This window comes from Hypanus sabinus, chromosome 12 (assembly GCF_030144855.1).
Source record: "Hypanus sabinus isolate sHypSab1 chromosome 12, sHypSab1.hap1, whole genome shotgun sequence".
Classification (NCBI taxonomy): domain Eukaryota; kingdom Metazoa; phylum Chordata; class Chondrichthyes; order Myliobatiformes; family Dasyatidae; genus Hypanus; species Hypanus sabinus.
In genome coordinates, this window is record NC_082717.1 from 59,003,025 (window position 1) to 59,031,006 (window position 27,982).

At 39.5% G+C, this 27,982-nt stretch overlaps 1 protein-coding gene across 4 annotated transcripts in view; it reads right to left on the minus strand.

Moving 5' to 3' along the window:
- pus10 (pseudouridine synthase 10) overlaps nt 1–27,982 on the minus strand; it is a 54,442-nt gene that overhangs the window by 10,362 nt on the left and 16,098 nt on the right. For 3 of the 4 annotated variants that reach the window (XR_009515123.1, XM_059986003.1, XM_059986004.1), the window contains exons 4-12: nt 23,547–23,633; nt 14,358–14,392; nt 8,992–9,103; nt 8,605–8,666; nt 5,352–5,397; nt 4,408–4,472; nt 1,978–2,063; nt 1,067–1,192; nt 183–239 (exon numbers count right to left, since the gene is read on the minus strand). Coding sequence is in view for 3 of the 4 variants with exons in the window: in XM_059986003.1 (XP_059841986.1) it covers nt 183–239; nt 1,067–1,192; nt 1,978–2,063; nt 4,408–4,472; nt 5,352–5,397; nt 8,605–8,666; nt 8,992–9,103; nt 14,358–14,392; nt 23,547–23,633 (676 nt within the window). In the remaining variant the exon portion in view is untranslated. The remainder of the gene's footprint in view (nt 1–182; nt 240–1,066; nt 1,193–1,977; nt 2,064–4,407; nt 4,473–5,351; nt 5,398–8,604; nt 8,667–8,991; nt 9,104–14,357; nt 14,393–23,546; nt 23,634–27,982) is intronic. The other variant, XM_059986005.1, reaches the window with a different exon arrangement.

The following is a 27,982-nucleotide window of genomic DNA, read 5'->3' on the forward strand; positions in this document are numbered from 1 at the left end:
AATAGCGTAAATGCAAGCTCGGGCCTGTTTCTGTGCTGTACTTTTCTATGAATCTATATATCTTATGGTATTTTTAAAAATACCTTTTGTACTTTTAGACTTAATAGATTGCTGTTCAATCCCAAACTTGCACAGACTGCAGTTATTACAAAGCAGATCATACAATACCAAGACATATTTACCATTTCCCAAGGCTCTTACATCAACATCTTCCCTTCCTGAAGATGAAAAATTAAAATCTGCAGGAAGAGAAGTTTTCAAAATCTCATTTTTTTGTTTTAATGTCTTTTAAAAGCAGTGTTATAAATAAAGAAAACATGAAGATAGAATCAAATAAAATTAAGAAAGAATAAAATGAAGACAATAATCTATTGAGAAATAAAAACATGAATTTAAAGCAAAAAATGTTTAAAAAACTCTTACAACTTTCTTTGCTCCCAGTTCACAGGATGAGATTCAACAAGGTTTTGAACTCTACACTCAATGTGGGGGCCATGCCAGATGTATACCACATTGATAGCAAATTTCTTTCTAATTGCAAATCTAGGACCGATGTCAGTCTGAATGGTGTAACGCCAGGAGTTCTGTTTAGATCCATCAGCTTCAGCAGTCTTTTGTTAGATTCCTTAAATGCTCCAGGCACTAAACATACACATACAGAAAATTTCATATAGCTAAAATTGCTGTTATAGAGCATAATAATCCTTGACTCAAATGAAAGTCAGTCTTACCAGACTGACCTAAAACTATAGTGCAGTCTCACGATTGAACAAGCCAGCAGCAGAACCTCAGCTCTTTGCTTCTGTGAACCTTAATGTTTAGGATGAATTCAGTTATACAGTGGTTTGATTTCAACCTAGTGACTGTGTGTGCCAATGAGAAAAAAATTACATTACATAGGGAAAATGAGACAGCCTGCCCTATCACCAACTTGGAATTAAAAAGAAATCTGCCATCATTGTGGTATGTGGTGCACATGCATGTGACTCTGCGAGGAGGAATAATCTAGAAAGTAGAACCAGAAAACATGCAGTGTTTATGCATTTCACTTATGCAATTAACTTACTGTCCACTTCAAACATTTTCTTCAAAGGCTCTCCTATAAGTTCTTCTACAGAGGATTCCATTTTTCTCTCTCCATCTATTACCCAAGGAGTCTGTGGCAGAGTTCTGGAGAACTTGTTATATCGGCCTGAGGACAAAAAAAAAACATGAAAATCAACTCATTAACCTCCGGAAATAACTGTCATGGGAGGAGGGAGAGGGAAATATTTGCCAAATTCCAGATCCAAAATTCATGGCAATGAATTCTGACAAAATACAAAACTGAAAACACAGATAAAACTTTAATTCCCACTGCTCAAAATGTACAATGTGTTTCAGAACAACAATAAGCCATCACAGGCTGGGCACTTCTGTTGTGATATGGAGTAAGTCGTTCCCAAATGATCGGTTACAGGAAAATGCAAATATCTTCAAGTTACAAGAATGTTTTATATTCTGACATGGATAAAGTTCAAAATGATAAATTGGAGATCTTAAACAATCAAAATTCAGGTGTACATTTAATTTAATGTACAGTTAAATCAATTTACTTCAATATGCTGCTTTTCCAAATAATTTCAAACAACAGAACACAAACAAAAATATTATTGCTACAGTCCTAAAATGTCATTGGAAGTAGAATAAAAATACTTCAAACTGATCATGCTATGTACATGCTTGTCAAAACTGCTTTAACTGTTTTTTCTGCTGTTAAGATGTTTCATTTAACGGATGAAATGTCTGGATTGAGATACATTTCAGGCATTGATTGAAGTATTACATCTCTCCAACTTCTAAAATCAAAATGTATTATAGAAGTGCCTAGAGCTGAGCTCTATGAAGCTGCCTTCCAGTGCCCTCAGTGTTTAAAACTACTGACTTGTGTATGCCAGAAGGGAGGGGATTTAAGAAGTAATTGCTGCAATATCCTACCTGCCACATAGACCGAATTATGTGTGCACTGAACTTCCTGAACAATACAGGAGCCTTTAGGCGCTTCAAGCTTATAATGAAACAGTCTGTCAAAGATAAAAATGATGAATTGGAGATGTTAAACACACAAAATTCAGGTGTACATTCCGTTAGATGTACCGTATAGTAAAATCAATTTATCTGAGTAAGCTACTTTTCAAAATTAGAAAGTTGCCCAGGATTTGCACAGATTCAAACTGATGTTGATTCAGCACAAATAGCTTAGTCCAATTATTTTGTCAAATCAAATACAAAATTCTTTCTATTTGTATGAAGGTGGCATTAATATCTATACAGAAAGTTTCTCTAAGATTTCCAATCTTCAGAGTCACTATTTTAAAATTTTCCTTGCAATCAAATAATTTCTTTATTTGAGATGCTTTGAGAGGAAATTAGTCTTTTGATGGCATAGATCCATAACAAGTTATTCCACTTCAGAGACTGCACACTGTTGTTGTTCCTTCCTCCCTCCTTACCTACCTGATTTGCTTTGCAGAAGTCCGTAGCTGTAGAACTGATAACTACGTTTTCACTTGTGGGCCTCAAACAAATTGCACTTGGTATCAGACCAATGCAAAAAATTTAGCGACAGGGTGCGAACCGATATTCGACTCCATTTTGCCATTTAAAGTGTCCATTAATCACTGAGTAAAGGGTTGAGAATGATCTAGACATTAAGGCAAGTGAGAGTTCAGCGCTGACTGCCTGCATTTTGATCACTGCCGAGGAGTCTGTGAGAGGCCTATCGCTGTGTGGCTCACTGTGGCAAGCGGGTAGGCCTCTCAGCATGTGTGTGGTGTCCCTCTCTTTTAATTATGTCAGTGATGATGGAGGATGTTACTGTGGTTCTGTGTTTACGGATTACTATTGCATTTACGCACTGTGGACTTTTTCCACTTATGATTTTTATATCCTGTGTTTCTCACCCATTCCTTTTCCGTTTTGTTGTGCAAATGGAAGGGGTTGGGGGGAGGGATGATGTTTTTGTTGCATTCCGTTCAATTTTTTTATGCGGGGAGGGGTTGTTTGGGATTTTGTTCTTTTTCCATTTTGTGTGTGGGGGGGTTAGGATCGATGTTCTTGTTCCATTTTGTGCAGGGAGGGGTGTTGGGGTCGATGTTCTTGCACCACTTTGTGCAGGAGGGGGATTGGGGGAGTCGATGATCTGGTTGCGTTTTGTGTGGGGGAGGGGGTTTGGGGGGTGATGAGCGGGATGCTGTTCTTTTTTTGTACGGGGGGGGATTGGGTTTGCTGTTTCCCTCTGAATGACTTTCATGTTCTTCCTTTGTTTCGCGGCAATCCGGAGAAGACACATCCCAGAGTTGTCGATGAGACGTACTTTGATAATAAATGAACTTTTGTAGAGCAGAGTGAGAAAAGATTCCACCCAAGCCAAAGAAATAATGAATGTAAGAGTCTGCAAAGAAGTGCGTTTTAAGGAGTTGGAGAAAGGCATAAGGTTTTAGGGAGTTCTTGACGGAGGGACAGAGTGGAGGCACAGACACTAATGGTGGAATGAAGGAGGCAGGCAAAGAATGCAATGAGGATGTGGATATGAAAAGAGAATTTGAGATAGTATGGATATTCGAGGGCTGGGATTGGAGTTTGGAGAGATAAAAGAGAAATGTGTCAAAGCTTCTGCAGCTAAAGTATGTCTACAATTGCAGGAGTGATAAGTGAGTATGGGTACATACAAGAACAAAATTCAGGCAGAAACATTTTTGATGCCATAGTTGATGAAAGGAGAAGGATGGGAAGGAAACTACTGAAATATTTGGCTTTGGAGAGGTGATAAAAACAGATAAAGATTTTGTAGCAGGTGCCCTGAGTAAGTGTAGACGTTGATCATGTACAGGGTTCTTGTGTATGGACAAAAACGGAATTTAACTTACAGCCTGAGCTCCTGTGCAGACTACAGAGTTGCAGAGATGACGGCCAAGATCAAAAGCAGAAAACAGAGTTCAAACGCAATTCCTTTAGTTTCACCAAGGCTTAACTGGAAATCATAGCTAACCCTAAATTGGTGCTCAGCAAAATAACTTGACACCACCTCACTCAACAGTTCTCGGACAGGGTGGAAGCTGGCCATGATTCTAATGATCTTGTATTTGAATTTAATTTTGCAATTTTTACAGTTGGTTCAAATTCTGTAACACACTCCATTGATTTTATATTATTAATTTATTTTGTATGAATGTCTTTTCTCTGTCCTCAGATTTTTCACTGCAAAAGTGTTTTTCTTTGTCTCTGGAATTTTCCTCAGAATATTTGTTCATTACTCAAAGTACGTATATCATTAACTTATCTTTGTATCTCTATGGTACATGAACTCCCCATTTACTAAGAAACACAAAATAAATTTTGCTTGTCAAAATATTAGTCAATACTCACTCAAGGAAGTCATCATCTTTTATCTTCTCCAAAGCTTTCATCACTGCCATTCTAGTGAAAATGGACTGAAAAGAGAAACTTCCGCTCTAATTGGTTCTTAGAACCTTAGCATCTGTACAGGATGTGGCAAAATGTATTACCTCAAGTTCAATTCCAGCACAACATTGCTAACAAGTCACATGACTTAGCAATCAAGTCTAATTCACACTTAGTCTGTAATCCAGAGAAATACCTTACTTGGATTTTCAGAGAATGCCAATTCTCAGAGCCTTCATCTAAAAAAAATTCCCATCCTGCCCCTATTCCTGGAGGGTTCCACAGGCAGCACAATTCACATATAATGAATAAGGAACTTTAACGCAGATGAAACTCTAATTTACTTTCTATTTTAAATTCTATAATCAGGAAAAGTTGAATGTTGGTTTTTTTTGCAAAAAGGATAGCGTATACATGTGGAGAGGTCATATACAGGTGCCAACAGCTTTAGTGAGACTGCATCTGAAGTATTGCATATAATTTTGGCCTCCTTATTAATAGACAGATTTTACTTCACCCTTCCTGCAGCCCTCTCTTGATCTGCAAATTACGTGCTATTTGTATCTCTCACAATCATCAGGCCTACTGCTGGCTTTTGTACGCCTTCTCATTCAGTTTCTAAACATCTTTACACATCTGTGCTTTATTTTTTGCTAAATAATAGCAACTGCCTCTCAGAGGGTGTAAACTAGTCCTCTTCAAAAAGAACTCCTATTTTCGACAAACAATTACATATATCTTCAAGATTGTTCACCTTGCAATCCAGTATATTTGCTTCCCCCTTTATATATTATGAAGACGTAATAACTATAACCAAATTAAATGTCAGTAACATTTAGAGCTATGGAAATTTCCTCTACCATTACTACTGCTACGTTTTTTGCATTAGAATGACAGAGAAAAGTTACCTGCTTGTTTTTTGTTGGTCTGAAGCAGTCACGACACACTATGGCCCTAGATTAGTAACAAGCAGCACAATTTTAAAAATTCTAACAACATTAAAGCTTTAAAGTTTGTTCTTAATTTTTACTCCACAATACATAAAGACGACACTCAAAGCTCAAAAACCAGCGGAAAAACAAACACAAAGTCACTCGACTGTTTATTCATTTCCATTGATGCTGCCTGAGCTACTGAGTTCTTCTAGTATATTGTGTTGCTTTGGATTACCAGCATCTGCAGAATTTCTTGTGTTTAATACTTAGGGTAATGAGTAACATCTATACTTCTCGTCCTTGAGATGAGTAACAACTTAAAAGCAAGCATGTGCAGAATGATACAAAAGGCTGTTGGTAGGAGCATTTATTGTTTTCTGCATGGAAAGAAACTAGTCCTCAACAAAGAAAGAGAAGCATCAACAGGTAATTAATCCTTCAGACACAAATTCATATTCCCACACTCAGTATACAAGACAATATTTTGTAAAAAGTACTTTTTGAATTGATTATCCTGCATGCACAGTACTGTGTTTTGCTCTTTTGGAGGCAAATGAAAATCACAGTCAAGTATATCTGTTCTGCTACAAAACTGAATTATGGTAATCAAGGAGAAAATGACTGCTTTTTTTTAAAGAATATAGCCATCACTGGCATTTCACGCCCATTTCAAAACACCTTTGATATATTGTTAAAAAACACCTTATATCACAATTTTCCAACTGGTGTAGGTACTATTGGCATTTCTGGGATATGGACTCCGATGATGAGGCAACATAAAATATTTTGACTTAGGTTGGATGACATGTGGCTTAGTGTGAACTCGCAAATGGTAGTGTTCTTAAGCATTATCTCATAAAAATTGCAAGTGGCTACCATGATCACTTTGCAAATTAACCATTGACCTAACAGGATGCTAATTAGCTGGATTTATTTCATTTTTTTAAAAATGATTTCCACTTTGTGGGTAGATGTTAATACTATAACTGTGCTGGACCAGCTTGGCTTGAGATAGCCTAGAGTTCTAGACAAGTTTTTTAGTCCTACAGCTAACACATTGACTGGTCACACAACCTTTGTTGTATCTAATGCTTTCAGCTCCCAACCATTTCTGGTTTCATAGAACTGAACTGGATGAAGACTGGTTTCTGTGAAAGTTGGGACTTTAGGATGAAGCCAAGACAGATTATTCACTTGACGCACCTGACTGAACAGGTTGAAAAAGGTTCAGCTTTATCTTCAGACTCATGTGCTCAGCCCTGTCATTGTGTTCAATGCGGTTGTTCTTCATTAACCATTTAATTGTCCTCTAACACCTGTGATCAGACTTCTGATTCGGTATGTTGAATGTGAGATCTATTGCGTGTCGTTTGGCATGCAAGTAACTCTATGATGAAGTTTTACCAGACATTGCTTCAGTGAAGCTGTGTACTCCTTTTGAAATCATTGATGGATTGGGTGGAGAGACAAGCACCTGAAATGTTAAAGTCACAAAAGACTTCAGATATTGGAGTCTGGAAGAACTTAAGGGTCAAGCAACAACTGTGGAGGCAAAGGAATGGTTGGCATTTCCGATTGAATCAATGATCAAGAAATATTAATTTTATTTTTGCCTCCACAGATGCTGCCTGACCTGCCGAATGTTCCATACACCTATTTTATTTCAGATTTCCAGCATTTGTATATTTTTTTTGCTTTAAAAGACCCAAGTGCTAAGGTGGCCAATGGCACAGCTCAAGTTTACATGGAATATTAAAACCAACATAAAATAACTGAAGGGAACATAAGAACATAAGAAATTGGAGCAGGAGTAGGCCAACTGGTCCGTCAAGTCTGCTCCGCCATTCGGTAAGGTCATGGCTGATCTGGCCATGGGCTCATAGAAACATAGAAAACCTACAGCATAATACACGCCTTTGGCCCCTCAAAGTTGTGCCAAACATGTCCCTAGCTTAGAAATTACTAGGCTTACCCATAGCCCTCTACTTTTCTAAGCTCCATGTACCTATTCAAAAGTCTGTTAAAAGACCCTATCGGATCCGCCTCCACCACCGTTGCCGGCAGCCCATTCCACGCACTCACCACTCTCTACATTAAAAAAAAACTTATCCCTGACATCTCCTCTGTAACTGCTCCCCAGCACCTTAAACCTGTGTCCTCTTGTGGTAACCATTTCAGCCCGGGAAAAAGCCTCTGACTATCCACACTATCAATGCCTTTCATCATCTTATATACCTCTATCAGGGCACCTCTCATCCTCAATCGGTCCAAGGAGAAAAGGCCAAGTTCACTCATCTCCACCTACCTGTCTTTTCCCCATAACCCTTAATTCCCCTACTATCCAAAATTCTATCCAACCTTGTCTTAAATATATTTACGGAGGTAGCCTCCACTGCTTCATTGGGCAGAGAATTCCACAGGTTCAGCACTCTCTGGGAAAAGCAGTTCCTCCTCATCTCCACCCTAAATCTACTCCCTGAATTTTGAGGCTATGTCCCCTAGTTCTAGACTCACCTATCAGTGTAAATGACTTTCCTGCCTCTATCTTATCTATTCCTTTCATAATTTTACATGTTTCTGTAAGATTTCCTCTCATTCTTCTGAATTCCAGCGTGTACAGTCCCAGACAACTCAGTCTCTCCTCTGGAATGTTTTGTGACCTCTATCACTTTTGTTAACATGCATGTACAAAAGTGTACTATATATTTTTTTTAATTATCAGTTCATGCAGGTGAATACTTTATATAGGGGTCAAACATAATTTATTGTGCAGAAATCAATTTTCAGCGGGGAATAAGATTTTCAACATACTGCATTTGCAGAGTGTAATACAAGTATTAGAATATTTGCAGATGTATACGTCAGTATCTCCAGCCAACTACGGTGGTGTCAATTATGAATTGACATTATCAGAAGTAATTATAAACACAAGAGATTCTGTAAATGCTGAAAATCCAGACTAAAATACATAATATGCTGGAGGAACTCAGCAGATCAGGGAACATCTGTGCAAAGGAATAAAGGGTTGACACTTCAGGGCGAGACCCTTCATCAGGACAGTCAGGAAGTAATTACAAAGAATTGTTATGTTAATCAATATAAAATATACCGATTCAAAATAATACTGAACATGACACTGACACATTTGTTTATTTTATATGTGATATTTTTGTAAGGGGGAATGATATTGCATAATGTAGGAAAAACAGCAAATAGGGCAACTTACAGAAAATGGCAATCTCCATCTGTTTCAGGATGAGCAAAGATCACACTCACTTCAAATAAGCTCTAGTTATTGAAACAAACAAAATGTCCTTAATCAGACAAGATAATCATTTCGACACAATTATTAATCAAAGAAAAAATAAAGCCAATTTAGTTCTATTTTAAAAATATTACAAAAAACAGAATTGTTTTTCCTTTGGAAAAGCTCTTATGTATTTTTTTAATCAATCCTGATATCTTTCCTCAACTATTCAGTCAAATTTAATTATTCAATAGCTCAAGTTCAGCTATTCTACTTTGGTTACACATTTCACTGCATTTTCACATTTTAACACATTAAACTTGAGCACTGCCAAAGATGGTAATAATGTAGAAATTAAAATATTACCTTCACATCCACAGGAACACCCAGCTCTTCGGAAAGCAGAGGGTGGGTTATCCACTTGTAAACCTCCTTAAGTTGTAAAATATCACCTTTTGTCAAAACACTTCCTTGTTGCCTGTCAAACACAGAGAGCATGATGCTAGATTCCCACCCAAATCTAATTAATGATATTAATTTGGAAAAAGCATGAAATGAGCAAAGCTACAAGACAATTTGGAAAACTGAGATCACATGGCTCTGCCACTGCTATGAACTGCAATGTCACATTTGATTACATAGAAATTGGTGCGAATGTCCTAAGGCACCTGATGAAGCGATAATTATATAGCCAGATCTTGCACAGTAAAATCAGCCTCAGATTACGACCAAGGAAGATGACTAATTTCAACTCGGGAATATCAACAGCTAATATTTCAAGTTACAGAGATGATATACAAGAGGGATGGTACTACAACTATAATACGCTCAAAAATCCTGACAAAGGGAGATAAGAAAATGTTGAGTAAAGATGGATAAGCTAATCTTTTTCATTCTCTCTTCCCGATACCTCTGTTAAATGGGCAAGAAGTGCAACGAGGCATATATGGGCAGAATAAAGTCATCGTCTCTGGAGCAAAGGGAGCCAGCAATGAATATCTAGCATGCAGAAAAAGGGATTTAATTGTTTTGTGGCTTAATTCAATTCTGCAAAAGAATCTTTACTGGTTGCCTTGAGATGATTAATTTATATTCTTTTCACGGAGTTCTATATACTCTCTATATAAAGTAACTTTCACACGAACATCAGACTAGTTTAGTACTTAATGATCAACTTTCTTGAGCAATTAAACCTCATAATAGACCTGTATATCTGGGGTTGAATAATAAATGCAGAAGATAAACTATATATATATAATTTATAACATTATAAATCAATGGTGAAGATAAACTGGATATATAGTGTATAACGTTATCAATCAATGGACTTGAAAAGTAAATAACTTTATTTGCTGAGCACGTTCTCATTAATCTCCTCACAGGTTGGATGGCCAGTGCTGTTAGGAAAGTTTGAAACAAAAACCAGAAGCAGGTCATAAGCCCAGAACATTGCAGAAAGAAATACATCACAGATGTGACCTGTGACCTGGTTTCCAGCACTTTTGATTTAATTTTGAAACGGCACGGCAGGAGGATGGAAAGTCGAGCAAAGATTCAGGAGGGAGAAACATGAAAGTGGAAACAGAAGACAGAAAATTTGAAGGTTGGAAAAGCACAGAAAACAAAGTGCAAAAATACCGACAACAAAGTCAAACTTCATGGTGTATACACCCAAAAGCCATGAGTGTATTTAATGAGCAGATGAGTTAAAGATAGACATTTAAATTAATTCTGAAACAATGCCTAAAGAGGGGTGGAACTATCTTTATTGCATGTTTTTCAGATGAGAGGGTAAAGGAGTAGTGGAATTTTGAAAAAGTTTACTCAGATGGCATTACTGGTTATGTAAAGCATAATAGCTGTGAAAGAGATCATGTTAGCAGAGTCATTCGAACTGAACGAAAAACGGGCAGTATAATGTAGAGAGTAGATTATAAACTTCCACACAGTCCATGGAAGTTAAATCCCAAAGTCATCAGTAAACCTCAGCCACTTGCAAGAGCACCAGGGCAATTCCAGTAGGCTGGGAAGTGAGTTTGCAAAAGTGCACTAGATGGCTATCTGAAGGTAAATTGATCTCAGTGCGACGGGAAATAGTCACAAAAGCAATACAAGGGGTCAGGATAAACATTTCCCCCACAAAGAATAAAGAGCATCCCGGGCAGCCACATGCACCGAGGAAGGATAAAACACAAGACAAAAGGTAAGCTTATGTTGGGATATGAGAGCTTGCTACAGCATAACACCCGAATGTTGAGGAATGGAATTAAAAGGGATCTTTGGAAATTAATCCAGAGAAGTGCAAGTATGAAAAAAGTACTGGTGTGATCAACCACAACAGGAACTCTTATTTCTTTCACAGGTACTGCTTGACTATTTCCAACATTTTCTGAGTTCATTTCATGGTATTTTTTTCAGGCAAATAAGGGCAGAATTAGACCTCATGGATTTTAGCTAGAGTTTGACAAGGGACCACTTGGCAAATTGGGCAGAAAAGGTAATAAAAAAATCAAAGGAACCAATGGAAAGTGACAAATTGGATCTGAAAATGGCCCAGGAAGCCAGGGGCTGAGGTTGATGGCTTTTTTTGTGACTGGCAGACTGTTACCAGTGGTGTGCCACAGGGCTCAGCACCGACTCTTTTGATGATTCAGACTTTAGTGTAGGAGGCACAACACAAAAACAGGTTCTGTGATTGCCAGTCAGAAGGAAAATGTTAAAACTGCCAGAGGATACAGATAGTCTGGGCAGTCTGTGGCAGATGGAAATTAACCAGGAGCAGTGCAAGCATTGAAGTTCAGGGTATGTAACAAGACAATGAAATACACAATAAATGGGAGAAAACTGAGGGATGTGTAAGAGCTATGGTACAGATCGATAATGAGGTTAAAAAATCATAGGTGATGCTTTCCTTTATTAGTTAAGGCATAGAATATAAGCGCAGAGAAGTTATGCTAAAACAATACATGTACAATACATAAAAGAGTTACGGTCACTGCATTACAGGAAAGATTGAATAAAATGAAATGGAGGAAGCAGAGGAAAGTCTTAACTCAGTTGTGTATAAAATTATGAGTGGCCAAGACAGAGTAAATATGAAGAACCAACTTCTCTTCACAGAAAATGTCAAACACAAGGTAAATAGATGAAAGAAATCTCTAGATCAGAAGGGAGATGAGATTGGTTGGGCTCTGAAAGATCAAAAAGAAAAAAAATCATATTTAAACAGTGCATGGATGTGTCTTTGAAGTCTTGTGATCTATACATTTGATTAGGCTGTTTTGCTCTATTCTAACCAGCACAGATACATTGGGCCCATGACCTTCTTCCCTTTTGTAGATTTACTACGATTCATTTCTATTCCCTGCTTGTGTATTTTAAAAAAGGAAGTCTTTTGGTTTCTCCATTTCGATAGAACCAATGGTACCTCTCATGATCTGTACAGGAAATAGAGCAAACCTGTCTCGGAATGAAGCCTCACCAAATTAATTCCTGGGATATGTGGTTTATTCTAGGAAGAGAGACTGTCTGGAAGTATTCCAGTCAAAAACATGAGAAAATCTGCAGATGCTAGAAATCCAAGCAACACACACAAAATGCTGGAGGAACTCAGTAGGCCAGGCAGCATTTATGGAACAGAGTACTGCTGAAGGGTCTCGGCCCAAAACATCAACTGTACTCTTTTCCACAGATGCTGCCTGGCCTGCTGAGTTCCTCCAGCATTTTGTGTGTGTTGCTGTCTAGAAGTATTACTGGCTTACACTCACAGGAAATATGTTGATGTACAAGATCCTGTGGAGGATTGACAAAGCACATGTTAGGTGTCTATTTTCTCAAGGCTGTGGAGTCTACAACTAAGAACATAAAATCAGGATAAAAGATTGGACAGGCAGGACTAGAATGAAGTGAGGTTTCTTTGTGCAGCAGTGCATTAATCTTTGGAATTCTCTCATCAAAAAGACTGTAAATCTTTGACAGAAAGCATGTTCAAGCTGAGACAGATATATTCTGGACACTTAAAGGCTTCCAGGAATCTAAAGAAAAGTTAATGAAGTACACCTAAGGCACAACACCAGTCACGATCATAAGGCGTGTCAGAGCAGGTTCATATGTCATATGGACTAGTACTGCTATTTTTTAAAGACTAGGATCTTAATTTTAGCAACAACTTGTCACAACTAACACCAATACTGAAAGCTGAGAACCCCACATTCCACCAGTTGGAAGTTCATGGTCAAATCAAATTTTCTAAAATGTTATACTCTCTCTGCTAGCCATTTTTACCCTCCACAAAAATATACTCAAGACACAGTGTGATAAATTGAAATATCCACCATAGTGCTCCACACAGTCACCCACAACTGAACTGCCAATCTAATCTCTAAACTGAAATGAGTAATAAAACAAGTGGGTAGGGAGAGAGGGAAAATAACCAGAGGCAAAGTGAGTGCTAGGGAGGGGTGCACATGAAAATGGAAAACAACTTTCTCATTCACAGCAAGCCACGACTACTTCATTCATATGTGAATTGGGCAAAGCCTGAATTTCGATTGATGGATTAGGTACATGGGTTAAAATTCAGTAAAGATATTACAGTAATGATATAAAAATAGAAAACACTGAAAGAGCTCAGAAGCATCTGTGGAAAGAGAAACAGTTAAGTTTCAGCTCAAGGAACCTTCACCAGAACCCAATGATAAACAATTAGTCAAACTGTGAAGCTATATTTAATCCTTTGTGTAATCTTGTGAAAATGTGAAACCCCACAGTGCTTTTGCACAATTCTGCTTGGAGGCGTATTTGAAAACCTGTCATCTGTAGCACAGACTACTCAGTCAACCGTTGTTCATGGCCTACTTCAAATTAAATACATTCTTGTATTGAATAAACATTTTATTTAAAGCTTCTTTCATAAAAAGCAAATCAAATGGTGGAACTCGGTGCATCAAGTAGTATCTGTGGAGGCAAAGGGATAGTACCCTCCCCTCTTCCCATTCCTTTACTTGGTTACCCTTCACACTCCAAAATCTGTGGTGCTTTTTCCCCCACTAATTATCCCCCAGCCTCTGTTGCTACTCCCACCCCAGCTGGCTCCATCTACCCTTCAAACACCCCCCAACTAGTTTCACCCGTCACTTGCCAGCTCCTCTCAACTCTTTATACTGACTATCTCCCTTTACATTCTGATAGAGGGTGTCAACCATGTCCTATCTCAATTCCCCTGTCTCAGATGCTGCCTGGTCCACAAAATCCCCCCACCAACTTGTTTAACTCAAATCCTGGCAGTTTTGTGTCTCATTTTATTTCTTATCAATTCTTCCCAGCTTCTGAAATGGCAGGAAAAGTGACAGGGTCAGGTAAAAACCCACTTTATTTCAACCAATCATAATACTTCAGTTTTCCTTGAATCACACAAGGATTATGTAATGCTTGAAGCTTTCTATTCTAAGTGACTAGTTAAAAGCAAAATTAGACACTGGAACTTCTTTCCCCATTTTACATAATTGGAGATTAAAAATATCAGATTAGCAAATGTAAGGTAGGAGTATTGAATATAAAAATCAAACAACATTATAAAATCACAACTCCACAATTATTAAGTACAATTTCACAAAAGTTTTAGGGAGGTTTTGAAATTAAATTAATAGTGTTGTTGAAAATGAAAGCAGTGGCAGATACTGTGTTAGTTGCAAAACAAGTAAAAACAAAAATTCCCTGCAATGACTACTCACCCTGCTTCCTGTTTTACGAGCAACCAAATGGCATGCTATTAGGTATGTGACCACACCCGAAGATAAAAGAAAAAAAAGCATAAACAATTAAAATGAGGTAACATTTCCTGTCTTCTGTGATTAATTGTCTAAGTACATCACAACAGAATGTGGCAGTCCTCAGAAGGTACAGCCCATTTGACAAATAGAAGTGAGGAAGTGAACACAAGGTTTGTTCTGCAGCAGTTTAAGTCCCACATCTAGCTCTTACAAGAAGTTTAGAAATCCCCTTTACATTACACAGCCTTGGTCAATGTGATTTGGAATATTTAAAGTTCTAGAGACAATTACCAATTTTTGAGAAAGCATTCTTTCATAAATACATAAAAATTTCCTGTTATCATCATTTTTTCACTGGTCAAGAATAATTTGTCAGTGCTTGGATCTGGAACATGTGTTTTTCCCATCTTGAGCACACACTATCAGCTTTAAGGAAGTTCAGGTCCTTAATGATAGCTACGTATAGAGCAAACCTCTTTCTCCTTTACCCCAAGAATGTAAGTATCTAGTGACAGATAAGTATAGCCCGGTGTATGACCATATCCATTCGTCATTGCAACTGCACTTTAAGCCTGTGCTCAATTCAGCATTGGTTTGTGTTGAGAATTAGGATGTGGACTGAAATTAGAGCAACTGGCTGAAGGAGCAAAACTTCGTACCATTAGGAAGGCACAAGATTCAGAGTTTCAAACCCAGGGTCAAATTCAGGTTCTGCCGACAGGTGCATTCAGGACAAAGAGTAAAAGATATTTAAGTGAACAATATTGAAAATTTTTTATCTTTAGCACTCTGGCGCTCATAAAATTATTTTCCCCAAATTAACAATCTATCATACTGCAACACAAATTTGAAAGCCAAATTGCTCCTGTACTCTACAAGCTCTCTTATGGAAGTTGATTGAAGTGTATTAAAATCTTGTTTAGTCTTTCTCTGCAAGAGATAGAAGGATCATGGATTTATAACTCACCATCCAAATGAATGAATTGCAGAGGGGTCTAGGTGTTCTTGTGCATGAATCACAAAGTTAACAGGCAGGTACAGCAAGTAGTTGGAAGGTGAATAGTATTCACCCTGTTTTTGCAAAGGGGTTGAAATCTAGCAATAGGGAAATGATAGTTATAAATAATTGTACAGATTGTTGGCAAGGCGCACATGGAGTATTGTTCCTCCGTTCCAGAAGGATTATACCATCATGGGAGGTAGTTCAAAGAGATTCATTAAAGCAATTCCAGAGATGAGAGGGAAGTTGTATTAGAAGTGGCTAAGGAATTTGGATTTGTATTCTCCAGACCACAGAAGAATCAGCAGTGATCTCCTTGAAACACATATGATCTTAAAAGGGCAGAGCAAGGTAGATGTTAAAATCTTTCCACCAGTGAGATGATCTCAAACAAGGGACATTGTTAAAAGAATAAGAATTTCTTCTCTGGGACTCTCTACCCTCGAGGAGTGTGGAGGCCAGATAATTGCAACAAAAAGGTAGATACATTCTTAGGAGAAAGGTCTAGGAATCCAGATTACAAAAGGAGGAATTGAAGCAAATCAGCCATGATCACATTGAGGGCAGAGTCTGTCTGAGGGCCCTGGTGACCTCTTCCTACTTCTCTTTCCTTGTGCAAGCACTTCTTGCATTTTCAAGTGGAGCTCCTGAACTCCATCAAAATATCAAATGAATGAGTCTGTTTCTTGACAAGAATATTATGATATTTTTCAAGGAAGAGTGACAAGTAAAAGTTGTTTCAAATTGAGTTAAAATTGGTGCATGAAGCAAAGAAAACACAATAAAAAAATTTTAAACCCTCAGGAATGCTATATTGTTACTTCTGATGTCCCTCAGGGATCTCTCCTTTACACTTCCATCGTCATTTTTATATGCTTGCTGCCAGTGTTAGATAGTACCTATATTAGTGTTATAGAGCAGAGGAACAGATCCTCTGCACAGCTTGTCCCTCTCAACCAAGTTGTCTACTTGAGCTAGTCCATTTTCCCAGGTAGTCCAACATTCCATCCCTCTTGATGTTTCCTTTCTGTTCACCAGATGCTGATTACATCCAGTTTCATGCTACTACAGCACTTGGCCATCTGTCCAACATACAGTACTAAATGAGCAGAAACTTTCTACAAAATTATATTCTCCATGGAAGCTGTGGTCTATTTCCGTAGCATTGCCTTGTCACTGATGAGAAAATCTGCTGATGTTGGAAATCCAATGTTACTTTAGGCTTCAGCAAGTGAGCTTTCCCTTGTTCAGGCACTGGTAAATATGCAATTGCTCACAATGCTGTTTCTTGTCTCCTGATTCACAGTGGGCATTATTTACCCACTAGCCCTCTAACTGCCAATCTCTACTGGAAGAACAGGAGGGGATTTGGCTCCTCACTGAATGGGAGAGCAGGCATAAGATCATGGGCGAACTCTTATCTTCATACCCCTTCCCTGCACTGAACATGATTGCCTTTATAGATCCAATAGACCTGCAAACTGCCTGATCTTTGGTGAAGGATACTGGCTAAGAAGGAACTGTGAAATACCCATGCCTCTCTGTATCCCTTTCATGTTTTAATACAAGCTTCAAAATTTAACTACATCATCACATTTTTAGTTATTGCTCCTCATATCTCCCTGTGGCTCAGCATGAAGTTTTGTTTGATAGCTCTTTTATGAAGTTCCTTGGAATATTTTGACATTAAAAGACATCATATAAATATAGATAACCATGACTATGGATAAAAGCAATTTAAGAAATAGATATCCGAAGCCCACAAGACTAGCATGTTTATACAAACATACTTACTTACCCCTCGAACAGAACCCCACTAAGGAGCACCAGACCATTGTCACCTGCACCATCACCGACCTTATTAACTCTGGGGATCTCCCATCCACTGCCGCCAACTTCAAAATCCCTTACCCGGCACCTTCCGTTTCCACAAACCTGCCTATCCAGGGGGACCTATTGTTTCTGCTTGTTCCTGCCCCACCGACCTTATATCTCCATACCTCAACTCTGTTTTATCCCCTCTGGTTCAGTCCCTTCCGACCTATATCCATGATGCTTCACACGCTCTTGGTCTTTTCAGTGACTTCAAGATCACTGGTCCTGATCGTTCCATTCTCACCATGGACACCCAGTTCCAATATGCCTCCATCCCACATCAGGAGGGTCTTAAAGCCTTCTGCTTCCTTCTAGACAACAGACCCAACCTATTCCCCTCCACCACAGATTTGGTCCTTACTCTCAATAATTTCTCCTTTGGCTCCTCCTGCTTCCTTCAAACAAAAGGACAAAAGGTGTAGCCATGGGTCCAGCTATGCCTGCCTTTTTGTCGCCTACACAGGACAGTCTATGTTCCAAGCTTATACTGGTATCACCCCCCCCCCCCCACCAATTTTTCCTATGCTACATCGATGACTACATCAATTCTACTTCCTGTACTCTTGCTGAGCTAGTTGATTTCATCAACTTTGACATAAAACTTCCATCCTGCCCTCAAATTTACCTGGTCCATTTCTGACACCTCCCTGCCCTTTGTCAATCTCTCTGTCTCTATCTCTGGAGACAGCTGTCTATTGATATCTTTTCTGAACCCACTGATTCTCACGGCTACCTGGGATATACCTCTTCCCACCCTGTCATTTGTGAAAATGCTATTCCCTTCTCTTAGTTCCTCCATGTCCACCATATCTGCTCTCAGGATTAGTTCATTCCAGAGCTGATGACATGTATCCCTTCTTCAAAGAAAGCGGCTTTCCTTCCTTCACCATCAATGCTGCCATCACCTGCATCTTTTCCATTCTGCGTACCATCCTCCCACCACCCCACCAGGGATAGGGTTCCTCTTGCCCTCACCTACCACCTCACCAGCCTCCATGTTCAGCACCATTTCTGATGGGATGCCAACACCGAGCACATCTTTCCCTTTCCCCCACTTTCTGAGGGATCACTCCCAACATGACTCCCTTGTCCATTTATCCTCGCCACTGATTCTTGCAAGTGGAACAAGTGCTACACCTGCCCCTACACCTCCTCCCTCACTACCATTCGGGGCCCCAAACACTCCTTCCAGGTGAGTCACCACTTCACCTGTGAATCTGTTGGGGTCATCTGGTATCTGGTGCTCCTGGTGTGGCCTCCTGTATATTGGTGAGATCCGACGTATACTGGGAAACCGCTTCACCAAGCACCTACTCTCTGTCCGCCAGAAAAAGCGGGATCTCCTGGTGGCCACACTATTCATTCCACTTTCCATTCTCAATTCTACATGTCAGTCCATGGTCGTGATGCCGCCCCACACTCAGGGTGGAGGAGCAAACCTTATGTTCTATTTGGGTAGCCTCTAACTTCAAACTTCTGGTAATTGCTCCAGCCCCTTCACCATTCCCTATCCCCTTTTCCCTCTCTCACCTTATCTCCTTACCTGCCCATCAACTCCCTCCAGTGTCCTCCCATTTCCCTTTCTTCCAAGCTCTTCTACCCTCTCCTATTAGACTCCCCCTTCCTTAGCCTTTCACCAATCAGCTTTCCAGATCCTTACAAACCCCCACCCCCGGTTTCACCTATCACCTAGTACCTCTTCCTCCCCTCCCTCCACCATCTTACTCTGACTTCTAATCTCTTTGTTCCAGTCCTGATGAAAGGTCTTGGCCCCAAAACGTCAACTGTTTACTCTTTTCCGTAGATGCTCCCTGACCTGCTGAGTTCCTCCAATATTTTGGATGTGTTGCTTGGATTTCCAGCATCTGCAAATCTTCTCATCTCATGTTTATACAAAGGGTCCATTTTTAATAGAACTGTGCAGTTAGAATAATTAAATGCAACAGGATGAGATGAATCAACCATGAGTGATGACTAACTTCGGAAACTCTGCAGATGCTGGAAATCCGAAGGTACACACAAAAAAAATACTGCAGGAGCTCAGTAGGTCAGGCAGCATCTATGGAAATGAATATAAACAGTTGATGCTTTGAAATAAGACTCTTCTTCAGGACCAGAAAAGAAGGGGGAAGATGCCAGAATAGAAAGGTGGAGGGGGAGGAGAAGGAAGATAGCTAGAAGTTGACAGGTGAAGCCAGGTGGCTGAGGAAGTAAAGGCGGGAGAGGAAGGGATCTGACAGGAGAGAAGAGTGGACCAGGGAACAAAGGGAAGAAGGAGGGACACCAGGGGAAGATGATAGGTAGGTGAAAAGAGGTAAGAGGCCAGTGGGGGAACAGGAGAATAGGGAAGGGGGAAGGAAAAAAGTTTTTACCAGAAGCAGAAACCAATGCTCATGCCATCAGACTGGAGGCCACCCATATGGAATATGAGGCGCTGCTCCTCTATCCTGAGAATGGCTCACTGTGGCAGAAAATATGACATGGCCTGACACATTGGAACAGGGATGGGAAATCAGTCAGTTGCAATTACAAAAAAAACGTGCACTGCTGCCTTCTACTGGAATGCCCTGGTATTACATCTCTTGTGGTTTTACAATCCATGAGGCTCTTGACAGCACTATAATTTGATTCTAATTTTACTAACAAATAGTTGAATAAGGTAAAAAGCCATTTATGAGTAGCAATGGTACTATAAAACTAAAATTAGAAAAATGAGTAAAAATAGGTATTTCCATTACGCTGTTAGATAATCCAGATGCAAAATAATTTCTGATGCCTAAAAGCAAATCAGATGGACTCCCCCCACCCCACAACAAAATAATAACATTTTTAGTCAACTAATTTGACACAGGAAAGTGTAGCATGCTTTGAAGAAAAAGAAAATTGGTGAGTATATTCCTATAATTACACAGCTTTTCACCAGTTTATAGCCAACAGAAATCTGCAGATGCTGGAAATCCAAAGCATCAGACACAAAATGCTGGTGGAACTCAGCAGGCCAGGCAGCATCTATGGAAAAGAGTAAATGGGTCAAGACCATTCACCAGGACCACGAAATCTGTAGTCAGTGCCTGCTTTGAAATGCAATTCACTGAGATTGCATAAGGGCATCTCTTGGTAGATTACAATTTTATTGGGTACTGAGGTGCACATTTTGCACATAGTTATCATCTACAGCTAAATTATGATTATGTTAGTTCAAAGCTGCTTTTGGACTAGCAACTTTAGCGAGTCACTAAAAATGGAGTTAAGCATGTAAATAAGTAGGTTACTACACAACCTCAGCCAGGTGTCATACACAGCTGCAGGCTTGCCAGAAAACTGCTGCGATCGGTCTTATGTGATCAAACTGGGGATTTAGTGGAAATTGGGAGTATCGAGAGGAAACCTGTACAGTCACAGGAAGATTTCACACAGACACAGACAGCTTGCTGTCGCTGAGAGGTACCAGTATTTAACTGGTCTGTCCATCGTGTCAAACATGGAATGGATTAAATAACAGTACAGATTTTCTATGAGGGATTTTTTTTTAAATTACGTTTTTATTGTTTTCTTTTTCTCCCCAAAAGAATTCAGTACAACAATTCAGTGCAATTTCAACAGGCATTCAAATAGAGAGGAATGGAGGGATGTGCATTTGAATTGAAATCATGGTGGGCAGAGGCATTGGGATGAAGGGCCTATTGTATGCTACACTCTTCTATGTTTTACACTCAATTGTATCAGCCTACTTTCAGTGCCATACCCCAGTACAATTTGCAACGTTACCCCCCCCCCCCCCAGCACTGCTCCAAAAAACAAAATTCCTTTCCAGTTATAACCAATGTAACAGATCTAACTACTGATTGCCATATGTTATCTAGAAACACTTTGTGTGTTTAGGACCTGAGCAATATTTAAATATGTAAGTTAAATGCATGGATAAAGAAATAACAATAACTCAAGTCATTATTTATAATATGCATCATAGAATTTATAACAGCAATAAAAGCACAAGAATTAAAATCAGAATTCAATGTTCTCTTTAGTTTTTAAGACAATGGTCCAGGTAATCGTGTACAAAATGCTGGAGGCATAGACAGAGTCGGAATGTCTAATTCTAGACTGCAAGCATTTAAAGTGAGAGGGAAATATCCAAATGAGAAGCGAGGGACAAGTTTTTGTTTTGTGGGTGCCAGGAATGCATTGTCAGTGACAGTGGTGGAGGCAGACACCATAGACTTTCAAGATGTTCTTACAGTGCTTGGGCTGAGTTCTTTGATCTTACCAATTTACTTGTAAACGTTTGGTCACCATATGAGGAGACATCATCAGTGCACTGTCGATTGGGCATGTCCTCCAAATGCTTGGCTTTTATGTACTTTTCAAACAGCTGTTTGGACCTAATTTCAGAAACTCGGTTGTGATGTGGGGAGGAAATCTCGTCGCTGATTGGCTGTGTGGCGAACGTAATGCGCTGTGGTCTGGAATTTTGCCTGCATCGGCTCATAAATAGGATCGAGATCTACATGTTTGTTTACAGAATTGCTCACCGAAAGTCACGCTTCTCGGAATTCTCTTGCATGTCATGAGTTCGCCTGCGCTATGACTTTCTCTGACGCCCAGTCAAATTTGTGCCTCTCTCAACCTTCATGGATAGAGACTATGGAGAATTGGTGAGGCCACTTCACAGCCAGTTGATGTTCATGGATCCTTGAGGATGGTTTTCTCCCAGTGTGGCCAACGTAATGTTTGCTGCAGTCTCCACAGTGGAATTGTAGATGACATTGGTCTTTTCTAATAGCTTCGTTTGTTGCTTTAGCACTCTCCTCATCATTGCTGTTGGCTGGTGCGCGACTGAGATTCTTTGCTCTTGGAGCAGTCAGGCCAACACTTCCAAGATATTTCAAATGTCTGGAAGGATAACCCATTTGATCACTTCTAGTCTGGTGCACTGTCAACCTCATAGGAATCTTCGCATGAAGTTCCGTGCGAAGACTTTAAGGAGATGTTTCTCCTATTTATCCTTTAGTTTTGCCAAGCTGTAGTGTGTCTCTGCTCTTCGGAACAAAGCTTGTGGGCATCTGGATGGTTGCTGTTGCTGCAGCGTGGAGGAACTAAAGAGGAGAAACGTGACGAAATGAAGTCCTGGCAGCTGACTGAAATATATATAAAGGCCAAGCAGTCGGAGGACACACCACAATCAACAGTGCACTGACAATGTACCCTCACACGGTGTCAAAGTGTTTGCAAGTAAATTGCCACGATTGGAGAACATCTCAACCCAACCATCAATCGCCCAAGCTACACATTTTCTGAATTATTTCCAGGTTCTTACAGTATACGGGCATTGGAATATGCAGAGACTGGAGGGACTGGACCATATGCAGGCAGAAGCGATATGGTGTCATTAACTTAAATAGCTCGGCAATAATATGGTGGGCCAATAGAGTCTGTTCTTGTTCTATGCTCTGTATGTAACACGATCTCCAAGGTCCATGATGTCTTTTTAAATCTGTTTGTTCCACACTTGGCTTCAGATTTGTTAAATCTACATGCATTTTGTCCCTCTGAAGTCAGGCACAAGTTTAAGGCAGTATTAGTAACATAATGTTGATGAATAGGGTAACGCAGGGAAGAACTGATGTTAGATTTGTGTCACCAAGCTGCAGGGACAGTTGCTATATGCAAATTCACAGCAGGGGAAGAAAAGGACAACTATCCATGACTGTAGTTAAAACATTTTGCCACAGTTTAATCCAAATTTGCATCTGACCTAAATAATGCTCATTCCTAATACCAGGACACAGCAGTAAAACAGCACATGCTTTTGATGTAAGAAAAATAAAATTCAATAAATTTTAAACAGGCAATTATCAAAAAGAAACACTTATATAACTATACATGTTCAAAGATAATTTATTTAATTAACATGATTTAAATGCGTTCCATTTTCTGATTTAATCATAATTCTTTTTGTAAAAAGAAGCTCAACAGCTGAAGGAGAAAAGCCATGAGAAACTCATTTGGTAAATTTTGTTCCCAGTCATTTGTTGTTGGAAAGTCAGGAAGGAGACAAGTCAATAGTCTATTCCCTTCACTTCTAAATAACCTGGGATGAAAGCAGAAAAGCTGAAGAAAACAGAAGATCACGGTTTAGCAAACGAGTGTAGCTCAACATAAAGAAAGGTAAAGATACAGATTTTGTAATTTACCAAGAGGAGCAAAACGTTAAGTTATATTTCATACAACAGAAAAATGCATTATGTTTAAAAATGAGATACTAGAATACTCACCTCTCGGACTAAGAGCTGTGGTGGCAGTGAAACTGAAAATACAAGACTGCTAAAATGATAACCAGCAGATTCCACTTTATCACACACCTGAAAAACAATGCAAAACTCCCATTCAGAGCAGAACATGGATTTGACTACTGAAGTGTACAGCCATCAATGAATCACTTTAATGAAGAAGCCACTCCAGTTTAACATATACCTGCTTTATAGCCAGTGTATACACTAAAGAAAATTCAATTTGTTATTGCTTCCCTGGCACAGATATATTATAGAATTTTCACTGTCATGTATATTTACGAACATATATTTTTATCAATCTGATAGTATTAGATTATCTCTAATACTTGTGATCAAGTTTGGAGATGGAGCTCCCTTTAAACACCATTGTTTAAACAAACATTTCTAAATAGCACTGTCAATAGACCAAAAACATGCTTCAAATCATTGTGTCACCATGATAAAATAATAAATAAAATACATTTAAGAATTAAGATTCCGGAAGAGTATTTGCCCAGGTGATTTTCTTTAGGTAAGTATGTGGAGATTTCTTTAATTGCTATATGCTGTGTTACAGAGAAACCAACTCTTGGGACTGAGGCTGGATGGGAATATTGCAGTGCTGGAAATATGTCAAGTTTGTAATGGAAAAGATTTTAAGTCTGAAACCAAATTCAAGGTAAAAGGGTATTAGGAAGAAATAGCATTTGGTTGAGACAGAAAATGTGGGCTAGGGAAGTAGACAGAAATGCTGCAAGGCAGAGAGAGTTGTGAGAGTTGTTTGCAGGGGGCAATTGGGTCTTTCCAATCTTGAGTTTAAGAATCTCTTGGCTTATCCAAGATCAGAATGAGGCCATAGTTTAGATACATAGCTTCAGAGCACAGGACTGATTATGAGAGATAACTTTAAAATATTTATTCATTTTCCCGAATGTGGTCATATGAGCAAGACCAGCATTTATTGTGGAATGGAACTCAAGGGGTTGGTGTTCAGTTACTTTCTTCTCTGCCTTTAGCTCATCTCCACCAGTACAGAACAAGGATAGAGTTCCCCTGGTCCACAGTATCCTCATTCAACTCATCATTCTCTATAATTTCCCCCAACTTCAAAGAAATTAATTCCACCACCAAAGGCATTTTCCCTTCCTTGGTGTGATAAGAAGTACTCTTGACCTCACAATCTACCTTGTTATGATCTTGCACCTTATTGTTTACATGCACTTCATCTCTAACTGTTACCCTTTATTCTGCATTCACTAATTTTTCACAGTTTTCAAAAAAGTTAATTAAAATTGCATCCTGGTTTCTCATCAGTGAGAATTCCGTAATTCTACTGACTACTCAGCCAACCCAATGAATACACATCTACTAGGAACCGGAATGTTACTAATTTAAGATTTCAATCAATTTTAAATCCTTGTGGGGAGCCCTTTCCAAAATCACTTGAGAGCTGAATTCTTTGTGGGTTCCAATTCTGTGCTACTATAGTTCGTGCAGAATTATTTCACTTGACCATACTTGAGATTGCAAGTGCAGAATTTCTTAAAGATTTTGATTGAGAAGTACAAAGTTTGACAGAGTGATGGAGGCCAGTTATTTTCCACTTCTGGGTAACCAGGGCCCATCAATTTGAATACGCCACCTATCTCACCAGTTGTCTTTACAAATTTACCTGCTTAGCTAAGGTTGGTGCTAACACAGGCTACCGAAAGAGAACTGAACTAAATTATAATACTTCAACTTGAACCAGATAACCTTTCATAACTTACCCATGTGAAACAGCCTTTTAAGCCCTGATAAATTTACCCATTCTGTGTTGTTAATACTGAGAACGTGGGAATGCCATGTTACCTACTAAAACCATTATGGCACTAAGTAAATGATTATTATGATATTTTTCAGCCTGCAATTAACATCCTTGCTATCAAATCAAACTCAAGCAGAGTTTGGGACATTTATTTTTAGCTATAATTATTCAGGAAGGAGTAAAACTTCATGAATAATTAATCATTGTAAAATCAGCAAAAGAAACTTCACTAAGACCTGCTGAAATGATCAATCAAATCTAAAAAAAAATCTATAATCCACATCTAAAGTAACATTTAACTAAGTAATCAGGGCATAATATTAATTGGTATATTTTAATGTAGAAAACCAATAGTCATTCATCATCCAATACTCTGAACATTATAATAAGCCCACTAATGACAGAAAATTAGACAAAACCAAATAAGACACTGAATTAATGCATGAACTTGATGTTCTGAAAATTTTAAATTGCTTGCTAATTGGGATAATTTATGACTTAATTAATAATGTAAAACCTGAACTGTAATTATCAGCATCTTACATTTATACATTAATCCTTCAACAATTCCTCTTTCAGCTTCTCTCACTTTCTCCAAAGCCAAGGGCATCCGCATGGGCCCCAGCTATGCCTGCCTTTTTGCCGGCTATGTGAACAATCTATATCCCAAGACTACACTGGGAGTGCCCCCCAACCCTTTCTGTACTACATCGACGACTGCATTGGTGATGCTTCCTGCACCCGTACTGCACTCGTCAATTTCATCCTTTGCTTCCAACTTCCAAATTGCCCTCAAATTTACTTGGTTCATCTTGGACACCTCTCTCCTTTCTCAATCTCTGGAGACAGGTAGCCTACTGCTATTTTTATGTACCTATTGACTCTCACAGTTATTTTGACTATCCTGTACCTCTGTCACTTGTAAAAATGCTGTTCCCTTTTATCAGTTCCTCTGTCTCCACCGCATCTGTTCTCAGGACGAGGTGTTCCGTTCAAGAACAAATGAGATGTCCTCCTTCCTAAAAGAACAGGGTTTCCCTTCCTCTACAATTGATGCTGCCCTCACCCCCATCTCCTCCATTACCCCAACACCTGCCCTCACCCTACCTACCTACCACCCACAGGCTTCCACACCCAGCACATCACTCTCTGTAATTTCTGCCACCTACAACAGGACGCTAGCATACTTTAGGGTTTCCCTCATCCCTCTCTCTGCTGTCACAGGGACTGCTCTCTATGTAGCTCCCCATCCACTCTGTCTCTCCCCACTGAACTCCCTCCTGGCTCTTCCACACGTACTTGAGACAATTGCTACAACTGCCCCTCACCATCATTCAGGCTCTCAAACAGACACTTCAGCTGCAAGTCATCTACTGTATCTGGTGCTTCTGCTGTGGCCTCCTCTACATCGATGAGACCAGTGTAGATTGGGGGACTGCACCTCCGCTCTGTACACCACAAAAGGAGTGTTTTCTTGGTGGTCATCCATGTTAATTCTACTTCCCACTGATCCTCTACTGCCACAATGAGGCCATTCTCAGTTTGAAGGAACAACTCTTCATATTCCATCTGGGTAGCCTCTATCCTGATGCCATGGAAATCATTTTTTTTCTCCAACCTGATCATTTCTCCCCTTCCCCTTTCTCTCTTTTTCCATTCCCCATTCTGCTCCCCTCTTACCCCCTCTCTTTGTCCATTACTTCCCTCTGGTGACCTCCTCCTTCTCTTTCTCCCATGCTCTACTTTTTTCTCCTATCAGCTTCCTTCTTCTTCAGTGCTTTACCTCTTCCACCTATCACATCCTAGCTTCTCACTCCATCGCTCCTCCTCCACCCCAACCAACTTCTCTCTCACCTATCACTCGCCACTTTCCCTCCCTCCACTTTCTTATTTGGCTTCCTCCTCCCTTCCTTTCCAGTACTGATGAAGGGTTCATTTGGATAGGTCAAATATGATGGCAGAATATAGTATTAATGGTAAGACTCTTGGCAGGATGGAGGATCAGAAGGATCGTGGGGTCCAAGTCCATAGGACGCACAAAGCAGCTGCACAGGTTGACTTTGTGGTTAAGAAGGCATATGGTGTATTGACCTTCATTAATCATGGAATTGAATTTAGGGGCCGAGAGGTAATGTTGCAACTATATAGGAGCCTAGTCAGACCTCACTTGGAGTACTGTGCTCAGTTCTGGTTCGACTCACTAAAGGAAGGATGTGGAAGCCATAGAAAGGGTGCAGAGGAGATTTACAAGGATGTTGCCTGGATTGGGAAGGATGCCTTATGAGAATAGGATGAGTGAATTTGTTTTTTTTTCCTTGGAATGAAGGAGGATGAAAGGTGGCCTGATAGAGGTGTACAAGATGATGAGAGGCATTGATGGTGTGGATAGTCAGAGGCTTTTACCCAGGGCTGAAATGGTTGCCACAAGAGGATACAGGTTTAAGGTGCTGAGGAGTAGGTACAGAGGTATGTTTTTTCACTCAGAGAGTGGTCAGTGTGTGGAATGGACTGCCGGCAATGGTGATGGAGGTGGATACGATAGGGTCTTTTAAGGGACTTTTTAAGAGCTTAGTAAAATAGAGGGCTATAGATAAGCCCAGTAATTTCGAAGGTAGGGACGTGTTCGGCCCAA